The 22,373-nt window shown below is 40.5% G+C and overlaps 1 protein-coding gene across 9 annotated transcripts in view; it reads left to right on the top strand.

The window, feature by feature from the left end:
- The first annotated feature begins 5,569 nt into the window (after positions 1-5,569).
- UNC79 (unc-79 subunit of NALCN channel complex) overlaps positions 5,570-22,373 on the top strand; it is a 264,184-nt gene continuing 247,380 nt past the window's right edge. For all 9 annotated transcript variants that reach the window (XM_089322569.1, XM_089322574.1, XM_089322572.1 and 6 more), the window contains exon 1: positions 5,570-5,681. In XM_089322569.1, coding sequence (XP_089178695.1) covers positions 5,660-5,681 — 22 coding nt within the window. In that variant the 5' untranslated portion in view covers positions 5,570-5,659. The remainder of the gene's footprint in view (positions 5,682-22,373) is intronic.

Consider the following 22,373-nt stretch of genomic DNA (forward strand, 5'->3'; position numbering starts at 1 on the left):
ACGCCAGCGGGTGAGGCACTCTTTGCTTTCTTCCCTTTTGAATAAACTTGCTCTGCCTGGGAATTTGTCTCTTACCTCCTCCCTGTCCTGCTCTTGTTTCCTTACACATGGAAAGAGAAATCACGTTCATGAAGGGGAACGCTCGAAATATCAATTATCTCTGAATGTATTCCTGAATCCAACGTAATTTCAATAAAAATTTCAGCAAACTCTTGGGTAAGTTGATTCTGAAACTCATGTAATAGGCTAAAATGTAAAAATCTGTTCAACAAAAGTCTTTGTAAGCAAAGTGAAAACTCAAACCAGAGACTCTCAGAAGACTTGCGTCTTCATCTGGCGTCATTTTCCTTCAGCCTGGAGAACTCCCTTTAGCAATTCTTGTAACACAAGTCTGCAGGTGACAAATTCTTAGTTTTCCTCTATTTGAAAATGTATTTTGTTTTCATTTTTGCTGGATATAGAATACAGCTTAGACTTTTCTTTTAGCACTCTAGAGATATTGGCTCCTTGTCTTCTGATCTCTGTTATTTCTGATTAAAAGCCAGCGTTCGTTTGAGTGGATATCCACTTGTATGAAATGTGTACCATTCGTCTCTAATTGCTTCCAAGATTTCTTATTATTTTAAAATTAAATATTTATTTATTTATTTGAAAGCCAGAGTTATATAGAAAGAGGGAGATTGGAAGTGGAGCAGCCAGGACTCGAACCGGTACCCGTATGGCATGCCGGTGCAGCAGGCAATTTAACTTGCTGAGCCACAGCACCAGCCCTGCCAAGATTTCTTCTTTATCTTTTGTTTTCATTGTGTTATCTTGCTTGGTGGCTTGTACTTCTTTTTGAACCTTTAATTTCTTTTTCATATAACCTTGGAGCATTCTAATTTGCTTCCTTAAACCCCTGTACCCTTTCTTTCTGTGACAATGATTACATGCAGGTTAGGCCATTTCCTCTTGTCTCACAGACCCCTGGGTTCTGTTCACTTTGTTTTTCTTTTTCTCGTTCTTCAGATTGATCATTTCTATTGATTTATCTGTCAGTTCACTTTCTGTTTCATCTGTTTTCTGCAGTTTGCCAATATGCCCATACACTATTTTAATATCTATAATATGCAGCCTTTTATAGTTTATATTTCTCTGCTAACATTCCTGTTTTTACAGTCATTATGATAATATTTTCTTTTATCTCATTGAACAGAAACAGATGATTTAAATTCTTTGTTTGCTAATTACTGCATATGCATCATCTTGTGCTCATTTTCTGTTGTCTTGATGAAGGTAAATAGGTCACATTTCTGTCAAGTAATTTTAGATTGTACCTTGGACACTGTGAATGATATGCTGTGGCAACTCTGCATTGTGTTATTTTCCTGTGAAGAGTGTTGATTTTTTTTATTAAGCAAGAAACTAATGTAATGGAACATAAGCTACAACCTAACACTCGGGTGGCAGTTCAAATGCTCATTTTAGTTCTTTTATCCTTAACTGGGTCTCTGCACATGGGTGGTTCAGAGATCAGCTAGAGGTCTGAGCAGAGATATATAATTGCTCTCTCCTTTAATCTGGCTTTTTCAAATAGTTCCTCCATTCCTTTCTGGTGGATATGGTTGATTTAAACTGTGGGGTTTTGTACTTCAGATAAAAAAGGCTGTGAGTAGGGTACTGGCATCTTTAGGTATAATGTGTTATGTCCTTCAGGTTAAAGGCTGTAAGAATTGAAGCTCACCCTTCTTCTGAGTGTTGATGCCCTCCAGAGTCTTCAATTCTTTCAGGTAGTTTTTTTTTTTTTTTAAATCTTTTATTCAGAATTTATAGTTGTTGTCTTTGAGAGGGTAGACCTGACAGTCATTTATTTGACCATAGAGGAAGTGGAATATGGAGAGACTAATTTGGTGTAGTCATTACAATGAAAAATTAGGCAGTTCCTAATAAAAGTCGAAGTCAAACATATCCTAGAGAATTCTTACACATATACATACAACACATATGTAAGAATGTTCATTGCGATTTTTTTTGATAATAGCAAAGAATTGGGAACAAAATTTCTATCACTCTATAGTGAGTTGATAATTTGTGAGACATTTCTAAAATGAAATACTATAGAGTAGTAAAAATGAATAAATCAGTGCTTCATCAACACAATTAAGTAAAAATGTAATATTGAACAAAAGCATAAATTTTAAAAAGATGTTACATTGTATTCATTATATAGTTAAAAACACATGAAACTATATAAATTGCTTATATAAATACATATAGTAATCTGTAGCTTACTTTATCTAAAATTCTACCCTATTCAAAATTCTAACCCCTATCTACAAAATATTTCTCTTAGTTTAATATTTTTCTTTTTAGTACATACCAATACTTAATATACTAAGTGTTTTATGTATTTAATTTATTTTTACTTTCCCATTAAAATGTTAGGTCCATGAGTGGAGATTTCTGTTCTCTGTTCACTGAAGTATCCTCAGTGCCAGAACAGTATTTGGCATATAGTAGTTACTCAGTTAGTAGTTGCTGAACAAATAAATGAATAGTATAAATTATAAGGACACAATTAACAACAAATTCAGGAGAGTTTTTGTAGAATTTACAGTATCTCTAATATCTCTTATTTCTGAAAATTAAAATATTTTATGCCATATAATACAATGTTAACCTGATAGGACAGGGTAGTGGTAACATAAGTATTTATGAAATTATTTTTATATTATATATTTGAAGTAATTCATTAAGCAATAGAAGGAACACAAAGTTTGGATAAGATTTTGAAGAGTATTATATCATAAAAGTCGCAGGAAGAGGGAATTTCAAAAAGGAATCGGGATTTATTCCAAAAGCTGGCATTAGTCACCAACAGATACAGAGAGTAATTCATAGTAATTGACTACTAAGGAATTTCTGGTGACTGTTGAAGGAAGCTCTTTCAGCCAGGATTTGATAGCAGGTTAAGAAGGTGAGGATGTAAGAGCAACAGGGGAAGAAATGGACGCCACTTCCTCAGTGGGACTTTAAGCACCCAAGATGGAAAATTGTTACAGTGTTTATGAGCAGGATGAAAAAATCTAATGAAAAGGTAGAGCCTTAAAATGCAGGGAAGAGGGGAGATAATTGCGATCGAATTCCAGAGTAAATGAGAGTGTTTGTAATTAGAGGCATAGATGGAGAGGAGAGGGCACTTCATCTGGTGATGGGAAGAGGCACTATTCTGCAACAGAAGAAGAGGTAGTGAGGAAGGGTGGCACAGATGGGTGCAGAGAAAGAGGAGGAGAGTGAGGGTGTTGGTGTTTGATGCCTTGAAGCAGTGAGTTCAGGCCATCTGTTAGGGTGGAGGAACTGGGTAATGGGCACGGTCCTCTAACCCACTAGAGGTCCACTAACCCTCTAACTCACAAGGTTGAAGTTGTGAAAGCCTGGGTTGGTGGTTATGGTTTCAGTTGCAGAGATGGCTCCAGGCTTTGAAGGGTCTGAAACAGTGAGAATGTTGGTGCACCTTGAGCAGTCGTGCTGACCATAGCCATCACTGCAGGATTGTCTGGGATTCTCATGCGTAGACTCATTCAGTCTTGGTAACAGCCTTTAATGTGACACTGAGATGACCATTTTTGCAGGTGAGGAATTGAGGTTTAGAAGAGTTAAGTGATTTGCACAGGATCACATGGCTCTTAAGCAGACCTGGAATTCAAATTCCCTGGTATATGGTCTTAGTAACGTTATACTTTCTCTGTGAGTAATGGGAAGTTTAAGTCATGGCCAACAGCAGGGACTAGTAAGTAGAGGAAGGGAGAATAGTTTTCCAACACACGCTTTGTCCTTTATTTCTGTGTTATCCAAGTCTGTTTTAAAAAATCCAATTACTGTTTTCATTATCAAAACGCAGAAATCTTTGCATGAACCATTGAGCTTTCTTTTAATCACAAAACGTTGTCATCTTCTCAGAAATGTTCTCTTATATTCATGTTTTCTCCAGAATGATTCTGATTTATTTTTCCCCAAAATTCAGCAGCAGTCTTTACAGAATCATTTGTCTAAGGAGTGGGACTTCTCTGTGGGCTGTAGTTTGGGGAATGACAGCGGTATTGTACAACAGTCTGTCCCACTAGTCAGCCCAACTTGCTAATCAGCGAGGTGACAGAATCCACATACATGCAATCCGAAGAGCCAGGCTGCTAACCCTTCATGAACATTTTTGCCAATACCCTCAAACACTGTGTGCACGCCCTAATGGGTCACTTCCCTGCTATCTGTAACTTTTCTTTTTTACTACTGAGAAGCATTTTGACATTTGTTCACAGTATTTTTTCTTCATTGGTTTAATTAAAAGATTCTGTGCATATGCAGAATTTGGTATTCTTTACCCCCAAACAAAGGTCATTGTTTTTTAGTGACATGGTCGCCACAGTTATCAAAAGTGAAATCACCGCTCAACACTCGGGGTTCTGTTCCTGGAGTTTTGGCTAAGCCGACCTGGCGTGGGGCAGGACGTCCACATCCATTGTCCCTTTTGATCAGCCCCCCAACTCCTGAGGCGACAGGGGCGGGTTTCACAGTTCCCATTTTACAGATAGAGAACCCGACGAGTAGGGAGTTTAAAGGGTTGGTTCTAGGGTGACCGGTGCATTTGGGTGTAGGAGCTGGCTCTTCCTCACTCCGGGTCCAGTTCCCAAACGCCTGCCTCGCACTCTGCGTGAGCATCCAGGCTTCTTCCCGTTAATATGCAGGACGCCCTTCCCGTCCTCTTGGTCTCGGTTTCCCAGCAGAGGGGCTTCCTAAGCGCCCACGTCCAAACCGCGTGGTAGCCAGGGAGCACACCTGGCTTCTTCCAGTCTCCAGGCTTTCATCTTCCTCTCCTGGGGCCTGTCCGGCTCCACCACCCGTGGAAATCTCCTCCTTCCCCTCGCCAGACTCCTAGCGTCGGCACCTGCTCCCGGGAGCCCCGGGCAGGAGCGCGCGCCGGCGAGGGCTGCAGGGGCGCGGACGCGGCGCGCCGGGAAGCCATGCTGAGGGTGCCTTGGGCACTTCCTTCCTCGGGAACATCCTCGCCGCCCTCCGGCCCGGCCTCTCCAGCCCGCCCCGGATCCGCCTCCCTCTCCTTCCTCCCGGAGGTTGAGACGAATCGCAGGACGCACCTGGGTCCCTCTGCGGCCGCCCCGTTGAGGCCCCGGGGGCTGCTCGGCGAGCAGGATTTACAGGCCCGGAGAACGCCAATGGGAGCTCCAAATGGTCGGGGACTCCGGCACTTTAAGAGGCTTTTCTCTGGGAAACACCCGTCCCCTCCGTGCGCCTTATGAATGGAAATACTCCTCCCCCGGTCGAGCCCATTTTCCCATTTCACCAGGAGCCGCAGCCTGCGCTCTCCTTTCGGTCTCCCCGCCCACATCAACGCGGGCAGCTCCAGGAGGGGACGGACAGGAAGCCTTTGGCCGCCTATTAAATCCCACCCATTTCTCCGGGGGCGATTTCCTAACCTTCCGGGACCGAATTCTGCAATTTGATGTGCGTTTTGTCCGAATGGTAGCGACACGGGCCTAAGGGAGGGGGAAAGCGAGGGGGTGGGGGGTGGGGGGTATGCGCTCTTTTCCTCGCAACATCGCTGGCGGAGCGAGGGAGCTCACACGACACAGATTTTGGGGCAAAGCCTTTCCATCTGGACAGCACCATGTCCACCAAAGCGGAGCAGTGTAAGTAGCAGCCGGCCCGGCATTCCGGCCCGGCCCCCGGCTGGGAGCTATCGCAGCTGCGGCGTTTGCGGCTGCTGGGAGACCTTGGCATTGTGCTGGTGCGGGGGTGGGGGCTGAGGCTGGGGCGGGTGGGGGGTGGGGGGCGGAAGAGAAGGTGGGGGAGGGCGGCCGGGAATGGCAGCGCGGCGCTGTCCCTGGTGCTGAAAAATAATGCGGTGCGCCCCAGGCTGGCGGGGGGGTTCGCCAGAGCGAAGGACCCTGCGAAATGAAATTAAAATGGGGTCATTCTCGGGAAAAAGAGGCCTCGTATCTTTCAGATAAACATTTCAGTATTTCTTGTTGGAGTGGGGGAAGGGGGGCAGCGGCAAATCAGGGGCGGGGAACTGTCAGTTGCAACCAAAGCCTGCCTGGCCTTCTGAGCATGCCCAGTGCTTGGTGCTGGAGCCATCGGGGAGTTTGAGTCTGCAGTTTCCACTTCGGGTTGAAGAGGCAAGAAGGGAGCGAAGGGGGAGGGAGCAAGGAGCCAGACAGAATTCTGGATTCTGTGTGGGGAAAATTAACTCGTGAATACCCGCACGAATGCTGCTGAAGCTAACCGCAGCCGTGGGGGGCTTACAAGAAAGTGAAAAGGGCTCCGGGAAAATGATGGAATTCATGGTTGTTTGTTCCAAAGAGCAGGCTTCCTTTGTAGGGCATCTCCTACAAACTCTAACAAATAGCACAGGAGGGCTTTTGGTTGCCCTGGCAATGACTGACCGTGTGCTTGGCTGGAAACAACCTGCTAACTCCTTGTAGGTGGAGGAAGTTTCTAACACGGTCTCCTAGTCTGATTGCAGTGCGCACAAGTAGGCCCCCCTTAAGTGCTGGTAGGCTGGTGAATGTGAAATCTTTCTGAGTGCGCTTGAGAGATTCAGGAGCTGAAACTTCTGATTGTAAATAAATGATGTTTTTGTTAAGCAATGGGTTTGGATTGTTAATACAATACCAGAATTTGTTCGTCTAAATGTCTCTCATTTCTTCCAAAACAGTACACGCTTATGTTGATAGTGCTGTCATTACTTAGAAGGCTCTGTAATTCTTCTTTGAAATTGCTATTAAAGCCAATTTTTGGAGACACATGAAACAGTAGTTTTACCTGGGGACAGTCTTGATGTGATGAAACGCAGAATGTCACTTGTTCACCAGTTAGGTTGAGTAAACTGAGGGCTCATCAGATTCCCAGATTAATGGTTCATTGGAGGCTGTGTGTGGCCACCTCCCATCTAGTTCTTGTGCCTCTTCACAATGTCCTATGGAGTCCAGAAGATCCGAGTTTGAATCTAGTTCAGTTACTGTTTGACCTTGGGCAAGATAATTGACCTCTCTAAACTTAATTTCCTCCTCTGTAAACCTGGGGTAATAATGCTGATGGGGTTGTTGTGGTTATAAGTGAGAGAACACACATAGAAGGTTTAGTAGTGAGCCTAATATGGGGCATGCACATACATGACAATTATTCCCGACTTAATAGTCCATCTCTTCTAAATAGTTAGGAAGCACTCTTGTGATTTTTTTTGCCTGATTCTAAGAGTTAAATCTATCCTCAAAATTAAAATTTGCTTCAACAGATCCTTTAAAAAACTAAGTGCATTCTGTTTTAAGCAATGGTAACATAGTTGGAAGAGGTGTAGAGCATCCCACTTGAGGATCTCACACTCTTGAACATTTTATTATAGTATGGTTGTTAAAAAAACCACCACCTGTCATTTGATTTGATAGTTACATATTACGTAAGTAACTTCAGGTCCTCTGCCTGTGTTCTCCTCCTTGCTGTATTTTGAGATGCATTGGATGCTTTGTCTTATCTCTTCCTGGGCAGTGAATTCCAGGATGAATAAAATTGAGATGTGGATTTGGTTGTGTAGTGCAATTAGTGAACTAAAGTAGCTATTTTAGGTTTGTTTGTAAAATAGATTTTTTTTCTTCTGTGGAAGATGCAAAGGACAGCATATTTGGGGTTAGAACATGTGGATTTGAGCTTTGCATGCCTTTCTGATTAACTGAAACATTGAGTGATTAACTTAATAGTTTTATGCCTCAGAGTTTCTTTCTATACAGTATTGTTTAGACCTAAGAGTTTGGAAGGGCAAATGGGAGCAGGCTATGAAAAGGATAAGGATGGTCTGGGTGTTTATAGTTGTCTTTACCTAAAATGGAGATAAGTTAGAAATCTCATTTCTTTTTCTTATAAGTCCACTAACGTGAGTGCACATTATGTACCTTTATGTACCTGAAAATATAGAGCAGAACCGTGAAAGGCTTCATAGTGAGTGTTCGTGAAGGATAAATACTTTTTGATAAACAGAAGTTGCAGACTGGTAGTGTTTTGTCCTTGCACTGGGTAAGAGATGGCTAAGGGGAAGGAGAAAGAGGAGGGAAGGCCACACAGTTTTCTTCCATTCTACTAAGTGTGGAGACTACCAAGAGAAGAAAACCGGAGAGTTCTTTTCTACATGCAGGAGTGTGCACAGTACCGCTTTCCTAAGGACAAGGAGAGAGAATTAGTCTTAAGATGAGGTCAAAATATGAATTCTATTTCTCTTTTTCCTTGGACTGTCTTGCTATAGGTAAAGGTTTCATTGGCACAGGAAGTGGCCATAGTTAGGTTGAACCAGCAAGAGGAAGTACTTGCATTTCAATACAAAAAAGATTACGTGACTTACCTTTGAAGTGTCCTGTATCATAGTGATAGGAAAATGACATTTTCTTTTATAAGCTTAGTAATGTTGATGAAAGAGAGGCTAGTTTTAGCAAAGATATAGTTTAGAGCCTGTTTTTAAACAGTCTGTTTCCCCGAGCTGTCTGCAGAGCTCATAGCAGGAGGTGAAATCTTCCATGCATTTCTCAGGCGACTGCACAAGAGTTAATTTTTTCTTCCTCTAAATGTTTCCTTTTTCTTACAGTCAAAGTTCCCTATAGTAAAAATATTTACATGGTTGATAGAGAATTGGGAATGATAAAAATAAGAATTTGTGTTTTTTTTTTTTTTTAATTTGGGATTCTAAGGAGCCCAACCTGTCCTCTACCCCAACGTTTCTTTGTCTTCTCAGAGTGAAAACTCACCAATATGGAATCTTTTAAGTGTGCCGTTTCCAAAGGAGTTCTGTTTTTGATGACAGAGAAGTTCAGAGCTGGGATTTAGTGCAAGAGTGTCGCCTGGGTTTGAGTTCTGACTCTGCCTCTTACAAGCTCGGTGACCTTGGACAAGTTAACTTAATTCTCTAAGCCCTCATTGCATCATCTATTAAGTGGGGGAGAGTAAGAGTTGTTGTGAAGATTAAAAAACATGATCCATGAAAAGTGCTCAACACAGAATCCTGGAACATAATGAGTGGCTAATACATGTTTAGCTGTTACTTTTATCGTCATCATCATCATCATCAAGTATAAAACCATGTACTTGCAGCCAAAGGTGGAATAATTAACAAAGTTTGGATCTAGCTTCTCAGAGTGTTGCAGAACAAAAATAACTGTGATATTATTGAAGGGGACACAGGCAATTCTTTGCTTGTCTCCAGGCTTCTTCGGCAGTACTCAGCCTACCCTGTTTTGGGAGGGCAGGGATCCTTGCATGGCAATTCCTTACTTTGTGTGTCTAGCAAGACACTGGCCGATCATCTAAACAGAATATTTCTAAAGCAAGAACTACATATCCATAACCTTTTATTTTTTATGACAGTCTAGCAGCTGGCACACATAAATCTCTTATGTAAATACTCATCAAAATGTTGGTCACCTTGGGAAATTAATCTGCTGATAATTCAGATACAAGTTTAAATAGATAATTAAAGAAATGTGAATATATACTATTTTTAATGTATTCATTTGACTTAACATCTTTATCTCAGTAACTACAAATCTTTCTGGTCATGTCAAACACTTGCTAATTAGCACAACTATTTAAAGTTGAATTTACCCTTCTCCCATGCATGTCTTTTTTTAAAAAAGATTTATTTTTATTTATTTGAAAGATGGAGTTACAGAGAGAGGTAGAGACAGAGAGAGAGGTCTTCCATCCACTGGTTCACTCTTCAGATGGCCACAATGGCCGGAGCTGTGCTGATTCGAAGCCAGGAGCCAGGAGCTTCTTCCAGGTTTCCCACATGAGTGCAGGGGCCTAAGGACTTGGGCCATCTTCTACTGCTATCCCAGGCTATAGCAGAGAGCTGGATTGGAAGAGGAGCAGCCGGGAATAGAACCAGCGCCCAGATGGGATGCCGGTGCTTCTGGCCAGGGTGTTAACCCACAGCGCAGGCCCCCTCCCATGCATGTCTAAGGGTCATGTTGGAGAAATCAGCAGATAGTTTTCTTTATTATTATTTTTTATCCATTGAATGATACTATTACTGAAATAAAAAAGTATTTCACCTCTGAAGAGCACTTAAAAATCATTAAGAAAATCTCTGAACAACACTGCTAACTTCTTATATGTGCAAAAATTAGTGTATGGTTAGTAGTAACCATGTCTCTGGCTGACAGAAAGAACAGTTGTTTGTTGCTTTTGTGTATATAGCTATCCCATGCCCTTTGATATGGTTATCTTATTCCTTATTTCAACCCTGCTTTTCTCCTTTCATTTCTGGTTGTTCTTACTCAGATTTTTTCCCTTAGGGCTGTCTTCTTCTTCCTCCCTTGAAAAATCGGATTTGCCCAGGATTCTGTCATTAGTACTGCCATATCCACCCCCCTCCTTAAATCCCAGACTCTGGACTGCATTCACTTGTATGGTATCAGTTACATTTCTACGGATCCCAAATACAGTTTTCTAGTCCAAGCACATCTCTAGAACCACAGGCCTTTCCGTCCAGGTATCTTATGCTTAGCACAAACCCAAATCGACTGTTTTCTCTCCCAAACTTTTTGTATTATTCATTTCAATGAATGGCACCACATTTACCCAAGGTAAAAAATTGGGAATCTTCCTAAACTTTTCTGTTTGTCATAAATATTGACCAAATCCCCGAGCTCTGTTGATTCTGTCCTATCCAACTCCATCTCTGTCTTACCTCTTTGATCTGTTTACAGTGAACTATTTTTTACGTTCCTCCAGTGCGGAGATTCTTTTCTTCTGAAATGCCTTCTTTTCTCTCACAGCTCATTTAGTTCCTTGTCTAATGCTTTCGTGTTGCTCAGTATTTGCTTGGGAGCCTTGCCTGATTGCCACTATCCCCTGTCTGCCCTACTTGTGTGTTCATATCATATTTCAATAATTAGTTTTCTTATAAGTGGCCCCATTTTACTGAGCTGTGCATATAGATTGTATTGAGTTCTTCTCTGTGTCTGCATCCTGCAACTCATCGCCTAGTGCACAGTGTTTGCACAAAAATCACTTTGGGAATAAGTGAAAATGGTTGCGGATGGACGAAATAGCTTTTACAAGGAAATATTACATAATCAGGTTTTCAGAAATCATGAATTTAAAGATTTTACCTTTTTATTGATGTGAAATGCTGCATCCTATACAATGTGAACATTGTATAACATGCATGCTTTTCAAATAGGTTTGCAGGAAATAAAACTAGCTATCAAAAATACTAAAACTTGCTAAATAAAAATTTATAGTGTTTATATAACAAATTACACTTTTCCTGAACATTCATTTTGGCTTTGGCTCTTTTTATTAAATTTCCTTTTACTGTGTTTAGGATAACAATTATGATTCCTAATTGGTAGACAGTTTTAGCATAAAGCTAAATTTTCTTAAGATAAAATGGCAATACATCTAAAGTCAAGCACTCTTCAGGCTATATTGCTATTTGGAGTCTGTTCAAGTTTTATGTATTGATTACTTAAGCAGTAAATAAGCTTTAAGTTGGGATTCGTATTTTTATTAGTATTGCTATGTTGGAAATTCATGTGCATTTATTTCTTTTATTCTTATATGGATAACCCTGTATAAATGAACATGCTTAGAAATGAAATGTTTACTGCATCAAAAAATAGATTAAAGATGTGTTCCTATCAATGATTTTGGTTTTCTGTGGGATGGGAAGCTCAACCATCTCATTTAGAATTGTTAGCTTTCTTCAATCCAGATGTTCTGTTGCTGTCTTTTCTTTTCCTGTTCTTCTGAACCCTTGAGACCAATGCTCCCAAGCAGCACATAGTTTATCATGTGGGATTTTCAGCATTCCAGGTTGTCTTTTGTTTTCATATGCCTAAGAGACTTGGTCTGACACAAGAATAAAATCAAAAGGACATATGTGTGTACATATAAGTTTATGAATGTATATGCACATATATTTGTGTATATACATGTGTTTTAAAAATAAATGAGCTTGCCTTCAAAGTGAAAATACTAACTCATAATTGTCTAATCAATTTGGCATGTCAGAGTTAAATGTATTTTAATGTTAAATGTTCAATAAACAGAGTTTATATATTTATTATTTGTGTCTACTATGTGCTGTATATACACTATTTTTAAACTTTGTTCATTCTTATAATGCCTTTGAGAAACAAGTATTCTTTTTTAATACTCTGGTTTTATCTCTTAAATATCCCTCAAATGTCTCATTTTCTATTTATTCTTAATGTTGCCAACCTAGTTATGGGACTTATCAAATCTTTATTATAATTGCCTTTTAATTCACCTCACTGTGTCTGATTTGTCCCCACCAGACCTATCTATATACATGTAACTGAGTGATCTATTTAAAAGACAAAGACTATCTTTTTTCTAAAGATTTATTTTAATTTATTTGAAAGGCAGAACTACAGAAAGAGAGAGAGAGAGAGATAAAGACTGAGAGAGAAATCTTCCATCTACCAGTTCACTCCCCAAATGGCTGCAAAAGCAAGGGCTGTGTCAGGTTGAAGCCAAGAGCCAGGAGCTTCTTCCAGGTCTTCCACGTGGGTGCAGGGACCCAAGGACTTGGGCCATCCTCTGCTGCTTTCCCAGGCCATTAGCAGGGAGCTGGATTGGAAGTGAAGCAGCTGGGACTTGAACTGGTGCCCATATGGGACGCTGGCGTTGCAGTGGCAGCTTAACCGCTATATCACAAGGCCAGCCCCACAAAGATTGTATTATATCATTCTCCCACTTCATTAACTTACCATGAACCAGTGTTAAAGCCCCACCTCCTTAGGAGTAGAGTGAACTCTTCTGAGATGTTAGAATGTGTCCAATGTCTGTAGAGTTATTGTTTAGAAATATTTGTTGATAATAGGACCAAATTTCCAGACACTTTCCTTTATATATCACCATTTTAGAAGCCATTCCAGGTCTTCCTTAAAATGTGGCACCCATAGAAACAGTCAGTATCCCATATGTACCCTTGCTAGTGCAGGGCACAGTGACCTGTGTTTCTTTTCTTTTTTTGTTTATATAAAGGGAACAAATTTCACGTATTTCATATGTACAGTTTCAAGAGCATAATGATACTTCCCATCCGGAATCCATGTTTCAAAATATAAATCTTGCTGTAGCTCTTTGTATAATAATATCAAGCTGCTGGCCCACTAAAATGGCTAGAACTTTTCCATAGGAATAGTTTGTTAAGCCTGTCTACCATTAACTGGTGGCTTTATGCACCAGAAGTTTTTTTCCTTACAATTTTGAAAACTAGAAATTTGACAGGGCTGTGCTCTCCCTTCAGGGTCTGTGGAAGAATCCTTCCTTGCCTGTCTTCTGATTTCTGGTGGTTCTTGGCAGTCCTTGTTATTTTTGCCTTGTAGCTTCGTCATTTCCAATTCCTGTCTCCGTCTATACAAGGATTGTGTCTCTGTATCCATTCTCTCTCTTCCTTCTCTTGTAACCATGCCAGTCATTTGATTTAGGGTTTATGGAGGAATCTCCTTCCTTGCCTGTCTTCTGATTTCTGGTGGTTCCTGGCAATCCTTGTTGCCTTGTAGCTTTATCACTCCAATTCCTGCCTCCGACTCTGCAAGGACTGTGTCTCTGTACCCAAATCTCTCTCCTTTCTCTTATAACCATGCCAATCATTTAATTTCTTTTAAAGATTTATTTATTATTTATTTATATTTTTGGTAGGCAGAGTGGACAGTGAGAGAGACAGAGAGAAAAGTCTTCCTTTCTCCATTGATTCACCTCCCAATGGCCGCTGTGGCCGGCGCGCTGTGGCTGGCGCACCGCGCTGATCCGAAGCCTGGAGCCAAGAGCTTCCTCTGGTCTCCCACGTGGGTGCAAGGGCTCAAGGACTTGGGCCATCTTCTACTGCCTTCCCAGGCCATAGCAGAGAGCTGGATAGGAAGAGGAGCAACCGGGACTAGAACCGGCGCCCATATGGGATGCCGGCACCTTAGGCCAGGGTGTTAACCCGCTGAACCACAGCGCCGGCCCCTCAATCACTTGATTTAGTAGTTGTTGTAACCCAGTATGACCTCATCCTAACTTGATTGCAGATAAGCTCCTGTTACAGGTACCCAGGCTTAGCACTTGAATATATCTTTTCCAGAGACACAGTTCAACACAATACAAACCTTATTAAATTTTATCAAATTTTTGTCACTTCATTGCTATGTCTATCATCCAGCTTATTAGCTGCTGTTTCGTTAATTTTGGAAAAAGTACCAAATGATAGGAAATATCCAAAATGAAAATGTTGATGTGGAGAAAAGTGACACAAAGCCCACGACATGGCATTCAATAGCTTGTTTCAAGTTGTCACTGAGCATTAATCAATACATTTTATTATGACAGATTCACTAACTTCAAATCTGTCCTATTGTTGTACCATCCAATCTGAGGTTCGGGAACTTGTCCATTCACTTATTCAACAAATTATTTTTCTTCTTTTTTTCCTGTGTTCTGGAATAATTAAAGTAGCACTGGCGTTCTCAGACCTGTGTTCTGCAGTGTGTCACGCACGGTGCTGGGCTCCAGAGGAATTTATAGGTGAATTCCCAAGGACATCTTATTGTGCTTTGATGTTAATACCCTGCTTAGAGCCCTTAAAAAATAGGAAATTAAAATGAATGTGGTGTGATTGTGAGAGCATTATTTCTCTTTCTCTGTCTCTCTCTTTTTTAATGGAGGCTAAGCTTTTTGTAAATAATTTTATTATACTATTGTGTCTCCTACTCAATACTGTTGTTATTTTTCAAGTTTTTCTGGCCTTTTCATTCTCCAAAATTAATTTATTTTTTTAATTTTAATTTTTTGACAGGCAGAGTTAGACAGAGAGAGAGAGACAGAGAGAAAGGTCTTCCTTCTGTTGGTTCACTCCCCTAATGGCTGCTATGGCCGGCACTGCACCGATCTGAAGCCAGGAGCTGGGTACTTCCTCCCAGTCTCCCATGGGGTGCAGGGCCCGAGCACTTGGGCCATCCTCCACTGCCCTCCCGGGCCACAGCAGAGAGCTGGACTGGAAGAGGAGCAACCTGGACTAGTACCCAACGCCCCAACCGGGACTAGAACCCGGGATGCCGGTGCCGCAGGCGCAGGATTAGCCAAGTGAGCCACAGCACCGGCTCCAAAATTAATTTTTTATTTGAGTTGTATTGTTCCAGAAAAAAATCCTGATACACTTTAAATGTATGAAACAGCTTACTTAGGGAGAGTTGACATCAATCACTATGCTATCGAACCTTACTACCTAAGAATCTGGCATGTCTCCCTTTGTTCAAGTCTGACATTGCTCTTCCAGAGATGGTGTGCAGTTTCCCCTCACAGACTTCGGAGGTTCTTGTTGAGCATTTTATGTTTAGCATTTTCTGTTCCCTCTCTCTTATTTTTGGCCACAATAATTGGGATCTGTCTTTTCGTCCTTATTTTCATTTTTATGTATGAAGGTTATTGCTTTTTGTATGCTAATTTTATAACCTTACTTTACTAAATTATTTGCTTTTTGTAGTCATTTTTCTATATTTTCTTGGGTTTTCAAGATATATGATCTACAAGTTAAGAATAGTTTTATCCTTTCCATCCAATTTGTATACTTTTACTTGTTTTTTCTTATTGCATTTGCAAACATCTCCAACACAGTGTTGAATATAGCAAGGAGAGCAGGTGTTGCCCTATTTTGAAGTTTAGTAGGAACACTTCTAGTAGTTCTCTGTTGGGTAAGATACCGTTTTGGGCTGAGGTCATGCACTAAGATAGTATCTATCAATTCACATTTTATTAAGTTTTGTTTATTTGAAACCTGAATATGAGTCAAGTTCGGTTTCTGCATCTAGGGAGATCATATAACTTCTTCTCTCAACTTTAATATATTTGATTAGCTTTTAATATTTTACTTAAGAATCTGCATTGACACTAATAATTTAGTGGGATCTGAAGATTTTTTGGGATCTGGATTGGGGAGTTATTCTGATTAGGATCTGGGAAATAATGTTATACTTATGACATAATCGAATTTGTCAGTTTTTCTTTTTCTGTACTCTGGAATAGCTAAAGCTGCATTGAGGCTATCTGATGTTTAAAAAAACTTTGTTAGAGTTCCTCTGTGAAACCAACTGGTCTAGTGCTTTTTTTTTTTTAAAGATTATTTATTTATTTATTTGAGAGGTAGAGTTACAGATAGTGAGAGGGAGAGACAGTGAGAAAGGTCTTCTGTCCACTAGTTCACTCCCCAAATGGCCGCAACGGCTGGAACTGCACTGATCTGAAACCAGGAGCCAGGACCTTTATCCAGGTCTCCCACATGGGTGCAGGGGCCCAAGGGCTTGGGCCATCTTCTACTGCTTTCCCAGGCTGTAGCAGAGAGCTGGATGGGAAGAGGAGCAGCTGGGACTAGAACCTGGAAGAGGAGCAGCTGGGACTAGAACTGGCGCCCATATGTAATGCTGGCGCAGCAGGTGGAGGATTAACCTACTGCACCACAGCGCCGGCTCCAGTCTAGTGCTTTTTTCTTTTCTTGTGGTGGAACTCTTTAACTTCTTTCTCTGTTCTGAGGCTTCTTTCTATGTTCAGATTTTCTGTTTCTGTTGGGGTCAATTTTGGTAAGTTTTAGTTCTCTAAAAATTTATACATTTTGTCTGAATTTTCAACCCTGTTTGCAAAGAATTATGCAAAGGAATCTCTTAGATATTAAAAATATTCCTTTATGTGGGTGTGTATTTTTCCTTGGCATTTCTAATGCTGTCTATTTAATGCTGTTTACTCGTATTTTCTCCTGCCTGCCTCAGCTTCCTCCCTTTTTAATTGGGTTAGTTAGTGCTTTGCCTGTTTTGCTGATTTCTTTAACAAGGAACCAGTTTTTGGATTTATTTAGTATTCTACTTTATTTTTGGGTTTTCTAAATTAACTTTAGTGTTTATTAATTCCTGATTAGATTCTTAATTTGTTTTATTTTTTATTTTCTTGCTTTTTGAGTTGGTTATCAATTTTTTATTAATATAGACATTTCATGCAATATATTTTTCTTTGAAATTTCCTTCAATCATGGCCTGTAGATTCTGATAATGTCTGGCTCTTACTATCATTATGTCCAAGAAATTTTGCAAAATTTGAATTTTGTATTTACCTTTTACCCAAAAGTTATTTAAAAGTGTGTAAATTTCCATGTGGAAGTACGTTTTTTTTTTTTTTTTTTTTTTTTTTTTTTTTTGACAGGCAGAGTGGACAGTGAGAGAGAGAGACAGAGAGAAAGATCTTCCTTTGCCGTTGGTTCACCCTCCAATGGCCGCCGCGGCCGCGCTGCGGCCGGCGCACTGCGCTGATCCGATGGCAGGAGCCAGGAGCTAGGTGCTTTTCCTGGTCTCCCATGGGGTGCAGGGCCCAAGCACCTGGGCCATCCTCCACTGCACTCCCTGGCCACAGCAGAGGGCTGGCCTGGAAGAGGGGCAACCGGGACAGAATCCGGCGCCCCGACCGGGACTAGAACCCGGTGTGCCGGCGCCGCAAGGCGGAGGATTAGCCTACTGAGCCACGGCGCCGGCCTGGAAGTACGTTTTTAAAAAATGTTACTGATTTCTAGTTTTATTGCATTGTGGACTAGGCTGATGTTTGTATTATTTCTGTTCTGTAGAAATTGAGGTTTTGTCTGTGTCCTAAGATTTTATCAGTTTTTGTGGATGTGGAATGTGTTCTTGGAATTAACTTATAATTTCTATTGTTGATACAATAGTGCCAGGGTTTGATATATATACATATCTTTAAGGTCTGCTTTATGTTGTTTAGGTCTTCTATACTATAATTTTTAGTCCACTTGGTCTTGGATTGTGAGAGGTATGTTAAAGCCTCATTTAAAAAATTACTTTATTTATTGTAAAGGCAAAGTTACAGAGAGAGGCAGAGGCAGAGAGATAGATCTCCCATCCGCTGGTTCACTCTCCAAATGGCTGCAATGGCCAGAGTTGGGCAGATCTGAAGCCAGGAGCCAGGAGCCAGGAGCTTCTTCCAGGTCTCCCATGCAGGTGCAGGGGCCCAAAGACTTGGGCCATCTTCCACTGCTTTCCCAGGCCACAGCAGAGAACTGGATTGAAAGTGGAGCAGTTAGGACTCAAACTGGTGCCCATATGGGATGCCGGTGCCACAGGCTGGGGCTTTAACCCACTGTGCCACAACGCCAGCCCCAAAGCCTCATATTATTAGTCTATTTATATTTTCCTTTATATATCATGTAGGTTTCTGCTAATAGAGTCATTGCTGTGTTATTGGCCAGATAAATATTAATAACTAATATCTTCATTGTGAACCAAAACCTTAAACATTATGAAGTATACTTCTTTATCTATTTTAATGCTTTTTGGTCTGAATTCCACCTTGTCAGATATCAAGATTATGACCCCTGTTTTTCATTTATGTTTGGCTTATATATCTTTCTCCATCCTTTTATTTTTAACTCATTTGAATCTCTTTGTTTTAGGTGTGTCTCTTGTATTCTGCATAGTGTTGGATTTTGCTTTATTAGCCAATCTGAAAATCCTTTTCTTTCAGTAAGTGAGTTAAGCCTATTTACATCTATTGGTATGATTATATGTTTGGTCTTTTCTTTCATATCATTTCTATGTCTTTTATATCTTTCATTATGCAGTGAGTTTTATTTGCTCATTTGTTCTGTTGGTTGACTTTATACTAATACCTTTAAATAATATCATTAGTCCACTTGCTTGCTTTTTTGAACTACTTGGTATCCTACAGTGAATGATATTGGAATTCACTTGTAACTTCTTTTCCCTCTCCTCTTTCTATCCTAGTATCTGATATAAAGTAATATACTTTTTCCCCAAAAAACCTTTTATTTAAGGAATATAAACTTTACACTTTTCATAAATACAACTTTAGGAATATAGTGATTCTTCTCACAATACCCATCCTGCCAACCCTCTTCTTCTTCCTTCTCCCATTCCCATTCTTATTTTCTACTAAGATCTATTTTCAATGAACTTTTTACACATATGATTAACTCTACACTAAGTAAAGAGTACAACAAATTGTATAAGAAAAAAAACTGTTCCTCAACAGTTGAGACAAGGACTGTTCAAAGTCATTGCATCTTGAAGTGTTAATTTCACTTCTATAAATTACTTATTTAGGAGCTCTTTTAGTTATCACAGATGAGGGAGAACATATTGTATTTGTCCTGGCTTATTTCAATAAATATGATATTTTCCAGTTTCATCATTTTGTTGCAAATGACAGGATTTCATTTTTTTTTACTGCTGTGTAGCATATGTATCCCATAATTTCTTTATCCAGTCTTCAGTTGATGGGCATTTGGGTTGATTCTATATCTTAGCTATTGTGAATTAAACTGCAATAAACATGGCAGTACAGATAACACTCTCATATGCTGATTTCATTTCCCTTGTATAAATTCCCAAGAGTGGGAGGGCTGGGTCATACAGTAGGTCTGTATTGAGATTTCTAAAGTATCTCCATTCTGTGGCTGTATCAGTTACATCCCCACCAATAGTGGATTAGGGTGCCTGTCCTTACATCCTTGCCAGCATTTATTGTTTGTTGGTTTCCGTATGAAAGCCATTCTGTCGGGGGCGGGGGGGCCAGTGAGGCGAAACCTCAATGTGATTTTGTTTTGCATTTCCCTGACAGCTAGTGATCCTGAGCAATTTTTCATGTGTCTGTTGACCATTTGGATTTCCTCTTTTGAAAAATGCCTGTTTAAGTCCTTTGCTTGTTTCTTTTTTTTTCTTTTCTAAAGATTTTATTTATTTACTTATTTGAGAGGTAGAGTTACAGACAGTGAGAGGGAGACACAGAGAGAAAGGTCTTCCTTCCATTGGTTCACTCCCCCGATGGCTGCACTTCCTTCCATTGGTTCCTCTTTTGAAAAAATGCCTGTTTAAGTCCTTTGCTTGTTTCTTTTTTTTCTTTTTTAAAGATTTTATTTATTTACTTATTTGAGAGGTAGAGTTACAGACAGTGAGAGGGAGACACAGAGAGAAAGGTCTTCCTTCCATTGGTTCACTCCCCAGATGGCTGCAATGGCCAGAGCCGGGCCAATCCAAAGCCAGGAGCCAGGTGCCTCCTACCAGCTTCCCACACGGGTGCAGGGGTCCAAGCACCTGGGCCATCCTCCACTGTCTTCCCAGGCCACAGCATAGAGCTTGGTTCGAAGAGGGGCAGCTGGGACTAGAACTAGTACCCATACGGAATGCTGGTGCCACAGGTGGAGGATTAACCCACTGTGCCACAGCGCTGGCTCCTTGCTCGTTTCTTAATTGGGTTGTTTGTTTGGTTGCTGTTGAGTTTTTGAGCTCTTTATGTATTTTGGTTATTAATCCTTTATCAATTGCATAATTTGCAAATAATTTCTCCATTCTGTTGGTTGCCTCTTCAATTTTTTTAAAAATTTATTTGACAGGTAGAGTTATAGACAGTGAGAGAGAGAGACAGAGAGAAAGATCTTCCTTCTGTTGGTTCACTCCCCAAATGGCCGCACAGCTGGTGCTGCACTGATCTGAAAGCCAGGAGCCAGGTGCTTCTTCCTGGTCTCCCATGAGGGTGCATGGACCCAAGCACTCAGGCCATCCTCCACTACCCTCCCGGGTGACAGCAGAGAGCTGGACTGGAAGAGGAGCAACTGAGACTAGGACCTGGCGCCCACATGGGATGCCAGTGCTGCAGGTGGAGGATTAACCAAATGAGCCACGGCACCAGCCCTGGTTGCCTCTTCACTTTGCTGAGTGTTTCTTTTGCAGTGCAGAAGCTTCTCGATTTGATGTGATCCCATTTGTCAATTTTGGCTTTAATTGTCTGTGCCTCTGGGGTCTTTTCCAAGAATTCTTTGCCTGTGCCAGTGTCTTGCAGGCTTTCCCCAATGTTCTCTAATAATTTTATGGTATCAGGTCATAGAGTTAGGTCTTCAATCCATTCTGAGTGATTTTTTGTGTAAGGTGTGAGGTAGGGGTCTTGCTTCATACTTCTGCATGTGAAGACCCAGTTTTCCCAGCACCATTTGTTGAAGAGACTGTGGTTGATCCCAGGGATTGATTTTAGCTCCTTTTGTCAAAGGTAAGTTGGTTGTATATGCATGGATTGATTTCTGGCATTTCTATTCTATTCCATTCATCTATCCATCTGTATTTGTACCAGTACTAGGCTGTTTTGATGATAACTGCCCTGTAGTCTGTTTTGAAATATGGTATTGTGATGCCTCTGGCTTTGTTTTTGTTGTGTAAGATTCCTTTAACTATTTGGGGTCTCCTGTGTTTTCATATGAATTTCAGCACCATTTTTTCTATATCTGAGAAGAATGCTCTTGGTATTTTGATTGGTATCACATTGAATTGGTAAATTGCTTTTGGAAGAATGGACATTTTGATGATATGGATTCTTACAATCCATGAACATGGAAGATTTTTGCATTTTATTGTGTCTTCTATTTCTTTCTTTATTGTTTTGTAATTCTCATCATAGAGATCTTTGACATCCTTGGTTAAGTTTATTCCAAGGTATTTGATGTTTTTGTAGCTATTGTGAATGGGATTGCTCTTATAAGTTCTTTCTCAGCCATGGCATTGTCTGTGTATACAAAGCCTGTTGATTTTTGTGTGTCATCTTTATTTCCTTCCACTTTACCAAACTCTTCTATGAGTTCTAATGGTCTCTTAATGGAGTCTTTTGGATCCCCTTTTTTGTATAGAATCATGTCATCTGCAAATAGGGATAGTTTGAGTTCCACCTCCCAGTTTGTATCCCTTTGATTTCTTTTTCTTGCCTAGTGGCTCTGGCTCAAACTTTCAGGACTATATTGAATAGCAGTGGTGTGAATGGGCATCCTTTTCTGGTTCTGGATCTCAGTGGGAATGCCTCCAACTTTCCCCTATTCAATAGAACACTGAACGTGGGTTTGTCATAAATTGCCTTGATTGTATTGAGGAATGTTCCTTCTAGACCCAACCTGCTTAAAGTTTTCATCATGAAAAGGTGTTATATTTTATCAATTTTTTTCTCTGCATCCATTTATATAATCATATGGTTTTTTTCTTCAGTTTGTTAATGTGATGTATCACATTGATTCATTTGCAAATGTTGAACCATCCTTGCATACCAGGGATAAATCCAACTTGGTCTGGGGGAATGATCTTGCTGATGTGTTGTTGGATTCTATTGGCTAGTATTTTTTTGAGGATTTTTGCATCTATATTCATCAGGGGAATTGGTTTGTAATTCTCTTTCTCTGTTATATTTTTTTCAGGTTTAGGAATTAAAGTGATGCTGGCTTCATAGAAGGAATTTTGGAGGATTCGCTCCCTTTGAGTTGTTTTGAATAGCTTGAGAAG

This window comes from Oryctolagus cuniculus, chromosome 20 (genome assembly GCF_051225735.1).
Source record: "Oryctolagus cuniculus isolate XC-2025 breed Fujian yellow rabbit chromosome 20, ASM5122573v1, whole genome shotgun sequence".
NCBI classification, from domain to species: Eukaryota; Metazoa; Chordata; class Mammalia; order Lagomorpha; family Leporidae; genus Oryctolagus; species Oryctolagus cuniculus.